Source organism: Sciurus vulgaris, assembly GCF_902686455.1.
Source record: "Sciurus vulgaris genome assembly, chromosome: 17".
Lineage (NCBI taxonomy): Eukaryota > Metazoa > Chordata > Mammalia > Rodentia > Sciuridae > Sciurus > Sciurus vulgaris.
The window spans coordinates 30467117-30486211 of record NC_136478.1 but is presented as its reverse complement, the minus strand read 5'-3'; the positions used below and the strand labels follow the sequence as shown (position 1 = coordinate 30486211).

The following is a 19095-nucleotide window of genomic DNA, read 5'->3' as shown; positions in this document are numbered from 1 at the left end:
ATTTCGCCTGAAATCCCAGAAAACTTATAATTAATTTTACAATTTATCTCTGTCAAGGGACTTCGTTTGTCCTGAATTGCCTGTTTCAAGGCAGCTGAGAGCAGCTTCTTGTTACAGATTCTGAGTTGGGATTGATGTTTTTTTTCCCTTCAAACTTTTCTAAATTCTCTCCATTTCTTCAGACCATTCACTCTTCAGTAGAAAGAATATGCTGTATCAGCAGCCGACTTCTCTCCTTTTTCCTCTTAGTCCATCAAGGAAAGCATTTTATAAATTGTAGAGCTCTGGTAGGGCGCCTTCTCCTGGGTAACCTTTCTAGCTTAGGGACATTGTTCTGTGGTGCTTCCTCCGTGCTCTCCAGCTTATGCAGAACCCGTTTGCCATTGCTTTGGGAACCAGTCTGAAAAAGAGTATACCAAGTCTGCGCGTAGAAGCTTGTGCTTTCCACAGAGATCATTCTCAAAAGTGGATGTGACTTGTGAGAAAGTCTTCAGTGTCTATCCGTGACTTTCTGTATAAACCCAGATTCCTTACTGCAGTTCCCCAAACCCTCCATGTCCTGGTGTCTCCCTACTTTTCCAGCCTCTCTTCTGACAAGTCCGTGTCCTTCCTATGGCACTCTTGCAATCCACAATTGGTTCTTTGTTTATACGCACACCATGGCATTTCCCTTCTACCTTTCAACTTCCTCTTTTACCTTCTGTCTCTCTCCAGTTTTTAAAATAGACCTCATCCCAGACGATGGAATGTCATAGATCAGTCCTGGCCAAAAAGACATCATTAGACTCATCATCATTAGACTACCAGCTGGGCATCTTTTGTGTTTCTCCTGCACGGATAGGAAAGGACCTACTACATAAACCCCTCGAGGTACAGGATCAAGGAAATACAGAATATAGTTGTGGGATAAAGAGTCTAAGAAGTCTTAGTTCTTGATTAAGGGAATAGGGAATACGGGCTAAGAAATGCACCCACCCATTTTAAAATTTGTGATGAGGGAGATTATATTGTGTTGACATACAGTATCACTTATGCATATTGTTAAATATGATAGTTTTTTGTAATATATCTTATTTGATTAGCACTGTAACAATCCTACTGTCATGTTGTGGCTACTATCTTTGTTTCCTCTTTAACTGTGGTTGCATATAGCTTTAAAAATGTAAACAAAATATTGAATGGCGTTTATCCTTAATTAAATTTAATACTTTTTTTCCTCAGAAACTAGTTAGCATAAAAGATTTAAACCTTTTTTTTTTTTTTGATGTGGGGGTAAGTAGTTCTGAACATTATAAATCTGACTTGAAAACTTTGTGTTCTTTTGTATTTTGTCACATCATTTACTTCTTCTTTAACTGTTTGGTTAGTGGGACCTGGGAATGTATCAAACACACTGAGCTACTTAAAATCCTTCCAGTTTTACTGAGGCTTAAAGGCAAGCAGGGACCCATTGCCTCTGCTTGTTTCCAAAATAACATGGGGTAAGAGTAATCAGTCGCAGTTGCTATAGATAATTACAAGTTGATTTCACTGAGAAAGTAGGCAGCACTATACTTAAGTAATAAAAAATTTATCAGACATACAACTTCTCTCCTTCCTATGCAGCCCAAGGGGTGAAAACCCTCAACAAAACATCATTTAATGAGCACATTTCAGAGGGGGTGGATTTATGGGAGACATCAGGAAACACTGATTGCCATTGCTGTCTCTGATTGTTGTTCTGGACTTTATTGGTGCCAGATTGAGAAGCGTGCCAGGATGCAAGTGAGAGGGAAAGTAGTCGACCAGCCTGTTAGCCTGTAAAGACTGCCACTTATTAGAAAGCCCACGTTCAGTGGCATTGAAGCCATCTAAAACCCACTGACGATGTAGTTTAAAAATCATTTATTTTTAAAATTATCATTGGAATATTTGTTTTTCTTGTGTCATTTGCTACATCCTTTGTTATTTGGGCCCAATAGAATGAAGCATCCTAAAGCCTTGGGGTATGACAAATAAAAACATGATTTCTCATATCACTATTCTTTTGCTAAATTGATCTGGATATCTACTAATTTTAGCATTAATTATTTTATTATGTTGTTACTATGTTATACCATTACACAGCCTCAGGTTTCAGTTTTTTAAAAAAATAATTTTAGTTGTGGATGGACTTTATTTTTTTAATTTCTTTATATGTGGTGCTGAGAATCGAACCCAGTGCCTCACACATGCTACGCAAGCGCTCTTCCACTGAGCCACAACCCCAGCCCCAGCATTCACATTAATCCTAAGTATTAAAACTTAAGAGAAGAGATTGGCAAGTGTATTCTGTAAAGGGCTGAATAATAAATATTTTCAACCTTGTAGGTCTTGTAGTTCATGTTTTAGCTCCTCAACCTTTGCTGTCATGTGGGAAAGCAGCCATGGACAGTATGTAAATGAGTAAGCATGACCGTTCTAGTTAAACTTTATTGACAAAAGCAGGTCATAGGCCCAATTTGCCTGTGGGCTCTATATCCCAGCTCTAGAGCAGGGTTCACAGACTTTGCTGTAGGGTGCAGGCAGGTACCAGAGATGAGTGAAGTAAAGTGGCTGACTGGGGACAGTATGCCTTGTCTCACAGGGGCAGCTACTTCTTACCTATAGCTGCTTGTGGCTGGTTCGTGAATGCCAGATCTTAAGACTCAAGAATAGCTGGGAATTTGAATTTTTATGCAAAGTACTTTTATCAGTTGCCAACCAACTTAGACTTGTTAAGGAAATAGAGGACAAGTAAAGCTACATACCTTTTGAATTCTTTTCTACTTCGCAGTCTCTCATATAACAAATCCTGGTATTTTCAAGTTTTATGTATAACACTATTAGTAACCATGTGTTATGTATGAAAAAGAACTGCCTATAGAATACCATCAGACATGGGCAGCAACTGTGTAGTGCAGGTACTGCTGTGGACCCTTTTAGTGTCCCTGACAGACACCAGTAGTTGATTATACCACTCTTTCCACCTGAGCCTGGAGAAAGTTTTGAAATTTTTCCCTACCATGGCTTATAAAACCCACAACCAACAAAATCAACCATGTCCCTAATGTGTAAGGTATCTGTCGTCCCCATTCCAGAGGATTCTTTTAAAAATATTTTTGGAGTTAATGTTAAAGGATATGACTTTTTATTATATGACAATATTTTTAAAGAAAGTATTCAATTTAAAGATACTGAAGTTCTTGAGAAAACATACATTAGAAAGAAGAGCAAATATGAAAAAGATACAGTTCTATTAATACGGCAGTATTGGATTTTAGGTTCAAAGTGAGGGGATTGAAGAATATCCACAGTTGGATGTGTCCTTAAAGGTCATTCAGCAGCATTCCTCTCCTGCAGAGACCCATGAAACTTGGATTTTCTGGTCTGTACTTTTTCATTATGCTTTAGTGCAAAGTAATGTGAATGAATAGTCATAAAGGGGAATTCCACACCCCCCCACTTTCCTTTGCTGCTTTTGACCCTTGTGTATAGTTATTCCAGAGTAAGATGTTCAGAGTGTAGGGAGTCTGTGAGTATGTGCCATCTGGGCGCAAGTACTTTTGCATTGTGTATGTGTCATGTACTTGACGTAGCCTGGATAAAACATGCTTTATTGTTCATTTTGATTGCGTAAAACTTAGCATCATCTCGTCTTCTCTCATTACTTCTTACGATACCCTCTGCCAGTCTACACCCTCTTGTGTTTCAATATTCACCTTCTTGATTTCTGATCTAACCATTCTAACCCTTGTTGAACCTGCCCCTAAACCACTTTTGTGTTGAGGGTTGTACTAGTTTTGTAGCAGTGCTGTGCTTTATTATATTCTTTAGTTTAATTTGAGGTGTTTTCATGTTTTCTTCTCTGTCATCTCACTTAGGACTGTGAATGGGGTGAAGTGAAAGAACATTTTGTTAAAGCAAGCGATTTAGTACCTGTTCATTGAGTGCCTTCTATGCGCCAGTCATTAAGGCTCTAAATTTCAGTGAAATAGAAGAATGGACCTTTCTCTTGAAGACCAAAGTCTAGTAGAACAGTTTAAAGTCTGATGGAATTTAAATTTAAAATGTCCCCCTAAACAGTAATCAGTGACCCTTATTTACAGTTCCACTAGAAGGAGGGCTTCATGGGGACATAAGTCTTTATTTCAGCCATCTATATCCCAAGTACTTGGAACAGTGTTTAGTATCTAACAAGGGCTCCATATATGCTTCTTAATCGGGCCTAAAAAGTTTTTAGGTCGGGCCATTTCTGCACGATTAAGTATCGGCAAATTGTAATGTGCACCTTCTTCTTCTTTAATGTGTATCTTCTGCTCTTATTCCCCAGAAAACTCAGTCCTGATTATCCTTCCAGAAATGTATGCACTGTAGTTTTTATACAAATTATAGTCATTTAGTTGTTTTTTTTTAAAAAATATATTGGTTTCATATCAACATTTAGTCTTACTATCGTTAGTGGCTACATATACTTCATTGTCTGGACATATCATAATTTATTTAACTGGAAACCTTTGATGGACATTTAAGTTGCTTCTGATTTTTTGCTCTTATGAACTACCACAATAAACAGTGCTATAATAAATAATAAGCAAGCATTATTTATTATTTATTTTTTATTATTTAACAATCCCTGAAAGTAGGAATTTTAGTATGTATTCTTAAAAGTTTAATTCTTATAAAGGGACAAAGGCTTTTGTGCTTTTGTAGTTTTCATATGAATTGCAAAATTGTCCTTTACAGAGTGTGAGTGTGCCATTTTGCTACACTCTTACTAACTGTAATTTTTCAAAGTGTTTGAAAAAAAACACAAGGAAGACACAAAGTTGTTTCTGATTTGATAGGTGAAAAATAGCTCTTGTGGATTAATTTGCATTTCTTTTATATGAATGAGTTTAAACATCTTTGTATATGTATATATGAGCTTGTTTTATTTCCTTGCGTGTGCACGGGGTGAGGTTCAGCCCAGGGCCCTGAGTGTGCTAGGCAAGTGCCCTACCTCTGAACCACACCCCCAGCCCCTAATTCTGTTTCCTTCACATGTTCTGTCTTCTAAACATATGCCCATTTTTCTGCTGATCCTAATCCTGTTGATGTGTAAAAACTCTATATATTAAGATAAACATCCCTTGGCTATTGTCATTTGTTTATATTTCCATGTATACAGCAGTCCCTCCTTACTTGCAGTTCAATTTCTGTGGTTTCAGTAGGTACCTGTGGTAAACTGCTGTCCGAAACTATTGAAGGAAGATTCCAGAAATAATTCACAATTCGCATCCCCTTTCTCTGAGTAGCATGAAGCAGTCTTGCGCTGTGCACTCTGTCAAACCCAGGGTGCAGGTGGTGCTTTTGTCCAGTGTGCTGTGTAGGACACCTGCTCATTAGTCATAGTGGCTCAGTTGTCACATCAGCTGTTCCTATAGTGAAACGCTTCTGTTGAGGTGACCGTTATATTACTTACTAATACCCCCAACACAAGAGTAGTGATACTGGCTGACAATTTGGACATGCCAAAGAAAAGCATCAGGTGCTTCCTTAGTGAAAAGGTGAAAATATGATTAGATATTTTGGGATATATAGAGCACATTCACATAAATTTTGTTACAATATATTGTTGTAATTGTTCTATTTTATTATTTTAGTTAATTTCTTACTATGACTAATTTATAAATTACACTTTATCATAGGTATGTATATATATGAAAAAAGAGAATATACAGAATTTAGTATTATTCATGGTTTTAGGCAAAAACACTGGGAGCATTGGAATATATCCCCTATGGATAAGGAGGGACTACTGTATCGTAGAACTATCTTGTCTAGCTACCAGCCCTGCTCACCTAAAAAACAATCTTGTTAGGGCTGGGGATGTAGCTCAGTTGGCGGAGCTCTTGCCTCGCACACATGATGCTATGGGTTCAAACCCCAGCACTGCAAACAAAACGAAACAATCTTGTTGATCTTTATTTGGATTAATTCTAATCTGCAGGTAGATTTAAGCCAGTGTGATGGCCCACGCCTATAATCCCAGCTACTTGGGAGGCTGAGGCAGGAAGATCACAAGTTTGAGGTTAGTTGGGGCAGTTTAGTGAGACCTTGCCTCAAAATTAAAAAAAAAAAAAAAAAAAAAAAAAAAAAAAAAAAAAAGAAAAATAAATAAAAAAACAGGCTGGGAATGAGGCTCAGTGGTCGAATGTGAACTTAGTATGCATGAAGTCCTGTCCATTTCCAGCATTAAAAAAAAAAAAAAAAAAAAGTGGTGGATACTTAGGGAAAACTGACATTTTCACCTGTTCTGCTTTATTTTCCAAGAACATAGTGTATCTTTATGTCTGTTTAAATCTTCTTTTGTGCTCTTAAGTAACATCAACATAAAAATCTTCCTAGATATTTCTATGTATTTTTTTTATAAATGAAGTGTTTGTTTATATTTTTCAAGTTACTAATTACTGTGATTTAATTTTGTACCTAGCATATTTTATTTTGGTCCTGGGAATTGACCACCGAACTATATTACCAGCCCTTTTTTATTTATTAATTTTTATTTTTGAGACAGGGTCTCACTAAATTGCTGAGGTTGGTCTTAAACTTGTGAAATTCCTGCTTCATCCTCCCATACCATGCCCGACCAGCATGTTTTAAGTTTGCCTATTGCTTCAGATGTATTTCTTCATTGATTTGCAGATAGATAATTATATTGTCTGCAAAGATTTTTCTTCTTTTTAGAAAAATTTATATCTCTTATTTTGTCTAATTAGGGCTGCTCTGGTAGGTAGTTCCAGAAGGTACCATCATGTTGACTGTTCCCTTAGAATAATGGTGAATCATTGTGGTGATAGATTTCCTTTTCTAATTCTCTACTTTGGCAATGTTCCTGATGTTTCTCTATTAAAGGGTGGTGCTGGCTTTGGGGTTGAGACAGAGCCATATTTTATCATGGTCAGAAAATAGCCATCTATTCTTATTATATTGAGGGCTTCATTATGAAAGGATGATGTATTTTATCAATTATTTTTGTCACCAGAGTGATGACTCATAATTTGTTTTATTTTGTTTTGATCTATGAATATGATGAATTTTAAGTCTAAGTTTTTAGATATTTAGCTATCCTTCTATTCCCAAAGTAAATTTTACTTGGTATTGGGATTTCATTCTTTCAATGTACTGTTAGCCTTGGATACTATTTTCTGATATTTGGAAATTTTACATTGATTTTCAGGTGCGAGTTTGGTTTTTGTATTTGTGTGTTTTCCTTATGAGTTTTGATACATATTATTTTATTTCCACAAAAAGAATTTGGAAGTTCTTTTCCTGTGCTTTTAAACAATTTAATGAACATTGAAATTACCTATTCCTTAATTGTTTTGTAGTGAATGCTTTGAAACGGTCTTGGCCTGTGTTTCCCTGAGTGAGAATTCTTTGATACCTTCCTCTATACCTTCTATGGTTTCTTATGCTTTTTCTGGAATTAATTTTGGTAATTAAAATCTTCTTAAAAAACTATCCCTTTAATTCATATTTTCTAATTTATTTGCTTTAAATTGAACAAAATAAGAGTTTGTCTTCCTTAGTATCAGTGGTTATTTCCTCATCATTTAAAGTTTTTGATGAAAAATGTTATACTGAAAATATTGTACAATGTCTCTTTAAACATATGAACAAAAAGTATGTACTTCATTAATAACCATATCTTATTAAAGTATCAATTATTTCTAAGATAATGATATAAAATCTGGAAGTTTAGACTACACTTTTTTTTCTCTGATCACTTTCTCTTCTTTTGACAGGTTCTGAAGAGGAGAGTGAGGATGATTCTCACTTTGAAGGCAGAGATCCTGATACTTGGCATGTTGGTTTTAAGATCTCATGGGACATAGAGACACCTGGTTTGGCAATTCCCCTTCACCAAGGAGACTGCTATTTTATGCTTGGTAATCTTAGAATCAAATTTACACTTACACTTCAGTCTAAGTTTAGATTATTAGATATATATTTAGCTTATGTCTTTTGAAGTAGACTTTTTAAATGTTAATATTTTGTATTAATAGTGAAACTTATTTATGAGAACATATATCTAGTTTATAAAAAATTTTTAAAATTTGTTTTAATTAGTTATATATGACAGTAGAATGTACTTTGATACATCATATTTAATGGAGTATAATTTTTCCTTCTTCTGGTTATATATGATGTAGAATACCACCAGTCATACAGTTATTTATGTACATGGGGTAATAATATCTGATTCATTCTATTCTTCCTACCCCTATCCCCCCTCCTCTCCCTTCACTTTCCTCTACCTAATCTAAAGTAACTTCATTCTTCCCTAGGCGCCTCCTCCACATTGTGAATTAGCATCTGCATATCAGAGAAAGCATTCGGCTTTTGGTATTTTTGGATTGGTTTATTTTGCTTAGCATGATATTCTCCAACCCCATCCATTTATGGGCAAATGTCATAATTTCATTCTTCTTTAAGACTGAGTCCATCGTATATAGATATCACATTTTTTTTTTTTTTAACCATTCATCTGTTGAAGGACACCTAATTTGGTCCCATAGTTTAGCTATTGTGAATTGAGCTGCTATAATCTAGTTTTTTTTTTTTTTTTTTTTTTTAGCAATACTGCTCAGTTTTGAAAAATTGCTTTTCTTTTTATTCTAAGTGTTTAGCATATTTGGAGTTCTCAAATGTGCTAAACGGTTTTCAGGATACTTCATCAGAGTTGGAAAGTCATCCAAATCAACTTATTAGTATAACTTTTAAAAACGCTTCCTTGTCTGAGTTTTTACTAGTGAGATGATTTTTTCTAGTTTGAAGTTAATTTCTTCTCAGGGACTACAGGGTTTTTCTTTCCACTTGTCATTTAGTTCTTTGGCAAATAATATTTCAGCTGTGGTTAGGCTAAGTGAAGCTATGGAGTTTGGGGGGTTTTGTTTTTGTTATTTGCTTCTTTACTTGAAATTTTTAGTTTCTTTTATTTGTGGGCCTGTGTGTGTTCCAGTGCTCAGTGTGCAGGTATCCATTTTTACTCACAAAGCTTCTCAGGGTTTTATTCTCTCCTTGGTTAGAGCTTCTTATTACTCAAAGTTTATCTCACTCCTATCTTCCTGGAGAAATCTACTGATATATGGGTTTTGGAGGTAGGAATAATCAGGACTCTCGCCCAGCATTTATTAAAATAATTAATTCCCAGTTAATTGGGCATTGGTAGAGTTCACTGTATTCCAGGTACTGGGTAAGGTTTTGGGAGAGATATTGGAGTTGCATAAATCTTGATCAGAGCATGGAATATCCCTTCAGCATTTTCCAAATTTCATTTCCTTGTCCATCAACTTCCAGGTTCTTGTCATATCCACCTGAACTTTTTTTTTTAATGTATTATTTCTCTCTAAATAAACTTACTATTTTTTCTTTCACCCAAATAAATTGATTTTAAAAAGGAGATTTTTATATCACTATTTTAAACAGAAACCAAGTATCACTTGGCATAACTACAGGGTTTATAAATACAGAGAAACTAAAGCAATATTAAGTGCCTGCTACTTTTCTTTGCTGGAGATCTTGAGTCTGAGTCCTCTTCTGTCTTTGTTAAAAAGGGAGTTTAGTAACTGTTAGAGAAGTGTTCATTATGTACTGGTACCAGTCTGGGACTTTTTCCTTAATGTCTGTAGGAGGATTGGAAGGTGATTATGTAAAGATTCTTTCACATGGCATGATTTAATGGTACTTCATGCTGTAACCCTTTACCTCTTAAATTCTTCTCCTGAGGTGATGATTCCCACTTTTGTTGAACACTAGCTTTAATCTCTTGCTTTTCCATTCTCATGTTGCTTTGCAGTTTGCAGATCAGTTTCTTAAGTGATCTCAGTCTCCAGAAATCTGCTGAGGAAGATGGCAGAAACAGTTTTTCTTAAGTAATTTACCCAAGGTCACTCCATTAAGAAGCAGAAGAGGGACCAGGATGGGTTGCAGGTCCATCTGTACGCAGTCCTTTTTTTACTGTAAATAGGCCAGTTTGATTGACTCTCAATACACTGAAATCTCAGTCTGGATAGTTTTTAATGTTAAGATCATCTCTTTTACTCTTCCTCCCCTGTCTGTCCTCAGGAACTGAGTTTCTCTACTGAAGTTTCTGTCCCATCACTGTGTAAATAGATTATCATTTCATTTTTTATGTACTACACAAATTTGGATATTTGGCTTGACTCTATATAAGTGTCAGATTCAGCCAATATATTACTTCTCTTTGTTTAGGAGCTTATGTTAGTAATTTGTATCTCTAAAAGAGATTAGAACTATAATGATTCCTCTTAAAACAGCTTTATTAATTTTTTCTATGTATAAAAGCAAGTATTTTGTAAAGTTCAGCTTTTATGTTTAATGACATCTTACATGTTCCCCTCTTATTAAAAAAGAAGCAGTGAAAGAAAACTCTGAACTATATAAAATGAAATAAGAATGTAAAAATTTCATGTGGGATTTAGTGTACTCCTTTTCAGTCTGTGTACACGTGTATATCTGTAATTGTAGTAATATGAATAACAGCCACATTCATTGGGGACTAGCAACAAGTGAAGCTCAGAAGCAACTATTAGCTATTATTGCAAAAGAAGAAATCGAGTGTTGGAACTTGTCATTTTATCCCACTTGGGGTCTGACACTTCACATCGGACCACCCGCCCCACCGACCCCAAATGGATGCCCTTCTCACCCCACTCCAGGACTGACCCCTGCTCAGACTTCAGTGGCCCCCTACTCCTTGACCCCCTTCTACCCACCTCAGCACAATGCCTCTGCCTCACCTAGTGGCTTTTCAGGAAGGGAAGAAAAAATGATGTTCTGTAGGTTTCTTTCTTTCCATTTCTTCTTAAAGTTATGTTTTTCTTATAGTTTAAGAATTGCATTAATAATAAAAAATATTAAATAATTGCATTATTCTTTTGATTTGCATGTTATAAGGAATATACATTTTTATATGTTGGATCTCTGTGGGTGATAAACAGAAGAAATCAGTGTTAGTTTATAGGAGCTGATGTACAAGATATAAAACCTACTTCAGCTTTTCCAGATACAGGGATATCTGTGCCTTCAGATACAGGAGAAATAGCTAGTTTCCTCCTGAAGTGTGGCAGGGACAGCATAGTGTACCCCAATGTGCATTTAGAATGTATTTTCTTATTAAGACATAGTGTTTACTTTCTAAAATTAATCTTTCTCTATGTTCTGCTAAAAAAAAAAAAAAAAGAATCAAAAGTAAAAGCAACTGTCATCCAAACACTGCCTTTCCTCGTTACTTTTTGAAATCCAAATAACAAGAAGTCCCTCAGCCCTGTGCTGATATCTGAAATCTGAACTTCATAGCACTTATGAAAAGGAAACAGTTTAGCTCAATTTATAATAATATATTGGTCTGCAGAGGAAGTGCAGACTGAACCCTGCTGTCTCGAGTAAATACTCCAGGGGTGTCTGATGGGGAACGTGTCGGGTGCCTGTAATAAATCTACTGCCCGTGGAAGTGAGTGAAGGCCCTGCTGGCAGTGCCTGAGGACACGCTTAACTGGGGTTGTCACGGTTTTACTTTTAAATTGGAATCTTTGCCCTAATCTCAGAGTTAGACATGACCAGATTTGCAAACAGATTTACAATTTTCACTAATTTTCTAACCAGGACTTCAAAACACACTTAAAGAGGAAAAAAAAAAAAAAAAAGAAAAGAAAAGAAAAGCATACTCTGGTCTTTCTCAGGGTAGGATGATTTACTTTGCCACAGATGTTTTCCATAGACTGCATGTAACCAGGGAGTTAGGGACTTAAAAGTAGGTTGGAGACAAACTGAGTCTGTTTTTTTGTGGAACAGATTATACAGTTCAAGGGACATCAACCAAATTATGTTCATTAACCAGGAGCTGGGTGTGAAGGTGGGATGTTTGGGACAAAGGTGAGTGGTAGGTAAACATTTGGGGCAAACCCCTTTTGGTCCCCCTTAATTTATAATTTTTTTTTTTTTTTTTTTTTGCAAGTCACTCTTCATGACTGTTCTCTCTAGTCCCTTTATTTTTATTTATTTAAACCCAGCTAAATTTCACTTCCAGTTATCTGTTGTTACTATAACAAACAGCTATTTTGAAGCTTTGGTTGCCAAGAAAAAAATCCACTGTGAAAACAGAAAAAAAGCAATATAAATCAAAATGCAGCACACTTCTGTTTTGGTTTTGCTTTACTTCACCAATTTTTTAGAGTAGAATAATGGAAAGGCTATAGAATTTTCTGTCAGGTGACTGGGTTCCAGATGAACTCTGCTGTGTATTGTGCTGAATTGCTAGCATCTCTTTGAGTTTCTGCCTCCATTGTAAAATGGATACTTCATGATGCTTCCTTCCCAGAGTTATTTTGTAAGTCCAAAAAAAAAGTATGGGACCTTGCTTTGCAAGGTACATTTGAACGTGGGGACTCATGACAAGGATTGGACCTGGGCCATGGCATATGGGAGAACCAATGAGGCGAGTAGGTGACAGAAGAGTGCTGAATGTCATGTTCTTATCTGGCTTCATGCCCCGAGTTTTGTCAGCTTTGCACCTAACTGTTCCATACTTATATTTCCATAGCCACATAAAGGGACTACAAGAAAGGGAAATCTCACCAATTGCCTCTTGGTAGTGAGAAAAGTTAACATCTGGCCATTGTTGAATCAGAGTTCTGTGGTAGCCAGGGTTATTTTGGTTAAGGTTGACTACTCATACAGTCTGGTCAGTAGTTTCATATAGATCAGTTTCACCTTCCATGAAATACGCATGGCTTAGAGGCAGCAAGACTCAGAGCACTGTGAGCGTTTGATGTGGTATAACCTGAAACTGTGTGGTGCTTCTGTTTTCTCCAGTCAACACGGGTACTCTGGTTGGAGTATGCAGCCCTGTGGGCAGGAAGAACAGAGACTTCTAGGAGTTAAAAGTCTCTTAACCAGGGCTCCCTTGGGACTTAACTTGGAGACTGGGGTATCTTTGTAAATCCTCCAGGTGTCCCTCAATCCTGCCCTGATTGAGACATTTTATTCAAAGGAAAAGGCTTTTGTTACGCCTTCCTCTGACCCCATTCCCTCCCCCCCCACCTCTGACTGACCAACTGAAATAAAAAATACATATAATTTATGGCTTAATCATAAATTCAAAATAATTATACTTTATTACCTCTCCTGGGTCTTGAAATGTAGGTGCTCTGTTCTGCCTTCTGCCGAGGCAAGGGAATAATGCAGAAACAGTAATAAATTATAACTTCAGGCTGCAGTCAGTAAGCTTGAGGAATTGCCGTTTAAGTGGAAAGTGCTTGAACAGCAAATGAGCACCCGTCATGTTTATTTTCACTTTGAAAAGTAGAAACATGACAGTATAGTTTCAGCTGCTTGTCCAATATGAGCTTGCAGTGTTCTTCTTATCTTCCTGCTAACTGCAAGGTGTGCTTCTTGCTGTTCAGTTTCTTGCAGGGGTGAGGACATATCTCTTCTCCTGAAACTTTCACTCTAAAATATGTCCTCCAATGCCGATGTTTTCAAACTTGTGTCTTTGAACTTGCTCCCTGGTTTTCTGGAACTCCAGAGAGGGCCTGGACCTGTGCAGTATGCTCTGAGGATAGGACTCTGTGTTCCTGGACCCTTGAAAGGATTTGCTTCTTTCTTGTACTTTATTCATATCCAGGCTTTTAGTTCATTTCTGTTCATTTTTACATCATTTATGTTTTGAAGTTTACCTGAAATGAATGTGCTGTGTGCTTAGTTAGGGCCAGGCACTGTGCTGGAAGCTGCTGTATTTTATTTGCTCCTCATCATAAGACTTCAGGTAACATTTCTCTCATCCTGACACCAAATTTTTTCAGAAAAGAATTTTGATGGTGATTGACTCATAATACATAAAGGGTTCCTCTTCAGATTATGAAAGTAGTCTAAAATTAGTTTGTGATTATGGTTGCACAACAATCTGAACATACTAAAATATGTTTACTTATATACTTTAAATCAGAGAATTGTGTGGTATATGAGTTAGATCTCAATAAAGCTCTTTTAGTAGATTTTTTTTTTTGGGGTGCTGGGGATTGAACCAGGGTCTTGTGCTTACAAGGCAAGCACTCTACTGACTGAGCTATCTCCCCAGCCCCCAATAAAGCTCTTTTAAAGATAGAAGATGAGGCTTAAAGAAGTCTATACCCTGTTCAAGGTAACATACCTGGTGAAGTTTGTGTTTGAATCCAAATTCTTAAGAATGTAGAAAAAATAATCTAACAAATAATAGAGAATACCAATATATTCTCATTCAATGTGGAACTTTTTAGAATAACATGTGGAAGTTCTCTTTTACCTTACTATCCCATTTGCAAGCATTAACACAAGTGTACAGATTGAATATCCCTTATCTGAAATGCTTGGGACCAGAACAGTTTCAGATTTCAGAGGTTTTCAGATATTGGAGTATTTGCATAGACTTTACCAGTTGAATATCTCTCATCTGAAAATTCTAAATTCTCCAGAATTCAAAACTTTCCAAGCACTGTTGGTATGTATACATATCTGTGGATGCTGCTGTTTTTTAAACATAAATGGGACTTGAATGCATACATCATTAATAGTACTTTTTGTTTCACTTAATAATATGCCCTGAAAATTTTTTCATGTCCATACTTCATTCACATTATTATTGTTTTATAACACATGTGCTAGGAAAATCAGATTCAAAGAGTTGAGGACGTTCTAAAATGGAAAGTAGAAAACTTGCCACCTACCCCTAGGTTCCATTTCTTAAAGGTAACTACATTTGCTTCATTTGCATTTTGTTCTGTGATTACCTCTGTCACTTTTGAACATGTGTTTATGCTTTATGACTTAAGCTAACAGGTTTAAGCACTATTGGTTGTTTATCCATCAAGAAAAATGGAATTAGCTCCTTTACAATACTTTTCATTTTTCCTGTTTCATTTACTAGTTAACATTTACTTCTACATGTGCTTTCTTAATTGCTTATCTTGAGAACCAATTTTTAGAGACTTCCTCTTGACTTTGAGTATGTAAAGTAGGGATATTGTTACTTTGATGGTGTTGAGTTTTATAACTTTTCATATGGATCTATAATTTTGATTGGATGAGCATACTTTTTCTATCAGTTGATTTTTGAATTTTGAAAACCACTGCCTAATGATGCTAATGCATGTGTTATTTATTGCAGAGCAGATAGAGTGATTAGATCCATAAATAGATGTAATTCACTGAAGTGACCCAACTCGAGTCAGTTGAAGGGGAATGTTGCAAGTGTCAGTTCAAGATTTCATACATCATAAAAGACTCAGAATTATGCCACATTTTAGTTTGCTTTGAATTTGAACAATAACTTTCTGGTATAGCTTTTCCTCTCTCCCTAGAATTTATAATTGCTTTTAAAATTTTTACTGATAGAAGCAGCATGCTATAGTGCTAGTTCTCTATCGCCAGATATTTTGTCATGACTTATTTAATGTCTTGATAAAAACTCCATGTAGCACAATTATGACACTGGGATTTCTTCTTATTGACCTTCTTTGCTGATTCCATTCTTACTTGGACCATTCATGTTTCTCTTTCCTGGAGTTTTCCAAAACCTCTATTATATTTTAGATTCCTAAGAAAGAGGGCTGTTTTAGCTTTATATCCCCTCTAGCAACTAGTACAATACTTCGAATATGGTAGATGTTTAATAAGTAGGTATCCATCTAATGAGCGAATGAACCAAAAATTGACTTTTCTTTAACTTCATGGCAATATCTCATTGCCATACAGACAAAAGAGAACATTAATTCTGTCCTTGAAAGTTCCTGACTGGGAAAACTGTTGAAGTTTCTCCCCACAAATGTCCCTACACCTAATACCTGTAGATCTCCAGAGACAGAATTAAAAGTCTTCCATGGCAGCCATTTCTTAGTGACCTGTGCTTTATTTTCTTATATCTATTCTAAGTAATCATGTAACATCATAGATTTTCCAACAGTGTCCAGACCAATGTACATTCTCTTCTACATCTTCTATAAAAAAAACACCAAATGTTGGTTTCTGTGTAGCTGAGCATGGATATGGTATGATGAATTGTGAACTCTTTTTGTTATTTCGTATTTCATTCAGATTCACACTATAATGGAATAAGGCTGTATCTGGGTAGGATGGGCAGAATTTTTCCCATTGGCTAGCATTCTTAATATAGCCTTGTTGGTTATCTGTATAACACAATTCCTAAAAGCTTGAGAAATGGAAAAGAATTATTAAGGCTTTTAGTTAGATTATATGTCTTTTGAGTATTATTTGCTGCACTCTAATATAGTGGAAAAAAAGACTAAATAACACGTTTTATTTGTTTTGCTTTTTTGTTGTTTTTGTACTAGTCAGAAACCATGGCCATTCTCCTTAATTGCTAATGAAAATTGGATGTAAGATAAGAGTGAGTAAAGAGGAAGGTCAGAAGGTATATGAAGGAACAGAAATTAAGTATAAGTGGTATTCATTTATTTCATTCATTAACTTGGGGAAGTTCTGGTCCCCACATTTCACTGGAGCAGTAGGGAGAAGTCATGGCTCTACCTATATAAAAGGGGAAAGGAAGAAAACTACTTCATTCAATTGGCTGTTAACCCAAATTCTGTTCCTTCTTATTTTTCCATTTCCCCATTCACCTATGTTCTTCAGTCTCTTGGGAAGAGTTGAGGTCTGGAAGAGTTAAGGGGGAAGAAGCCCTTACCAAAGTTGGATTAAAGAATTTTTGCATATTTAAAAAGCAAAAATGAATTATTAACCTCAAGAATCTTTTCTCTTTAAAGCATAACAACAAACCTAGCATTCCACAAAAGTTAATTTTCAAAGAAAGGGGAAGAGGGAGAGGTCATATTCTCCCCCATACTTTTTTTTGTACGCATGTGATGCTAGGGATCAAACCCAGGGCCTCACACATGCTTGGCAAGTGCTCTACACCTCCAGCCCCATACTTGTTTTTATGAAAAAGTTTTTAATGTTAGAGAAAGTTATATTTGGGGAAAGACTTACAAGATTAACAAAGCTCTTACTGCCTTCACTAATGGCTATGTACCATCCTATTTATTCGGTGAATAAATACCTCTTTTCTAAGAATACGTTCATTGGACAATTCCATTTGTGTCTTTAAAACATAATTTTTTTTTTTGCTTAATGTGCAGTAATATCTAGCTAAATTTGCCATCTTAAGATATATTGGAATTTCAGAGATTTTAAAAATGAAGAAAAATGTATAACGTGGAATTAAATAAATATGGTTCATGTTCATTGTAGAGAATTTTCAAACTATAACAAAATGTAAAGAAGACGTAATATTATTTATACCTAATTGGTCTAATTTCTTATAGCATTTCTTTTTTATACATGGTAACATATATTCCTTTTTCATTCTTTCTTTTTTTTTGGTACTGGGGATTGACCTGGGATGTTCTATCACCAAGCTACATCCCAGCCTGTTCTTTTTTTAATTTTGACACAGGTTTTGCTAAGTTGTAGAGACTGACCTTGAACTTGCAGTCTACCATACCAGCTATTTATGTTTCTTTTTAGAAAACTAATGTACATAATGTTTTGAATCTGTTTACTTCCCAATGCTTTTATATATTATAGCATTTTCTTTATCATTCAGTATTCCTTGAAAATATCACTGTAGAAAGCTAGTTTAAAAATTAATTCCCTACCTTCAGGCAAGAGGGTACAGGGGGAAAGGAAAATGAAGGGAATACCTGACTTTGTTGTTAACCTGACAACACATCTGCCCTAATGAATTCTGATGCCAGACTGGCCCCTACTGACCATGTGTCTTGGTAGGTTCCCCCAAAACCAGGCTCCACACCCACCCAATACCAGGCCCCCTTTACTGACACAGGGTCCAGGTTGACCTAAGGGATCCCAGATACCAAGCAACCTTCAGGCCCCAGAATCTAGGCTTGCTCCTTTGGACCCATGCTCTAGTCTAACCCTAGTTTCAGGCTGGCCCTTGTAGCCATAGTATCTGGTGGATACAAGGACCAGGTCTAGATCAATGGCCGCCCCAATGTACCCTAGTGTAGAATGACATGTATGTACCCAGGCCTCACACCCACTGCTGTAGACCCAGACTTTAGGCTAATCCCACAAACCAAGGACATGGACCTAGTGGATCCAGGTTCCAGGCTTGTCTCTGAAGCCCCAGGGGACAGAACCCAGGGTGTCCAGGTCCTAGTCCTATGTGTCCACTGACTGAAGCACTAGGCTAGCCCAGCTGAGGTCTCCCAACAACAAGCACATAGGTAGGGCCTGTCCCATGTCCCACACATAATCTCCAAATAGACTGACTGATGAAGACTAGAAGGAATTTCTGCTTTATCAAATGTGCAGAAACTAACACAAGGCCACAGGCATCTCAAATAATCAGGGAAACATGACTTTACCAAAGTGACAAAGTAAAATGTCAGTAATTGACCCCAAAGAAATGGAAATCTATGAACTCCTTGACAGAGAACTTAAAATTATTATCTTGAAGTTCAGTGAGTATTTTAATTAGCTTTTGCATTGCTGTGACCAAAATACCTGACAAGAATAACTTCAGGGGAGGAAGAGTTTATTTGTGGATCATGATTTTGGAGATTTCAGTCCATAGATGGCTGACTCCGTTGCTCTGGGCCCAAGGTGAGGCAGCACGTCACGGGGGAAGGGCCCAGCAGAGGAAATCTGTGCAGCTTACGGCAGGAGCAGGAAGCAGAGAGAAACAGGAGAGGGGTGCACAAGGAAGATGCACCTAAGACACACCTCCAGTGACCCACCTACCTCCTCCAACCATGCCCCACCTACTTACAGTTACCCCCCTGTTAGTTCATTCAGACTAGGGTGGACTGATTGGGTCACAGCTCTCCTAATCATTTCACCTCTGGATTTCCTGCATTAACAGGATATTTTGGGGGAACCCTCATATTCAAACCATTAACAATGAAAAATAAATCACTAAGAGACAGTTAAACTAAAATAGGAAAACAAGATAGGAACAAATGGAAAATTTCAAGAAAGAGATATACACTATTAAAAATCCATAAACAAATAGAA

At 36.5% G+C, this 19095-nt stretch overlaps 1 protein-coding gene across 1 annotated transcript in view; it reads left to right on the top strand.

Annotated features, from left to right (window-relative positions):
* LOC306648404 (alpha-ketoglutarate-dependent dioxygenase FTO) overlaps window positions 1-19095 on the top strand; it is a 217569-nt gene that overhangs the window by 120642 nt on the left and 77832 nt on the right. The window contains exon 4 of the mRNA XM_079118534.1: window positions 7788-7931. Coding sequence (XP_078974660.1) covers window positions 7788-7931 — 144 coding nt within the window. The remainder of the gene's footprint in view (window positions 1-7787; window positions 7932-19095) is intronic.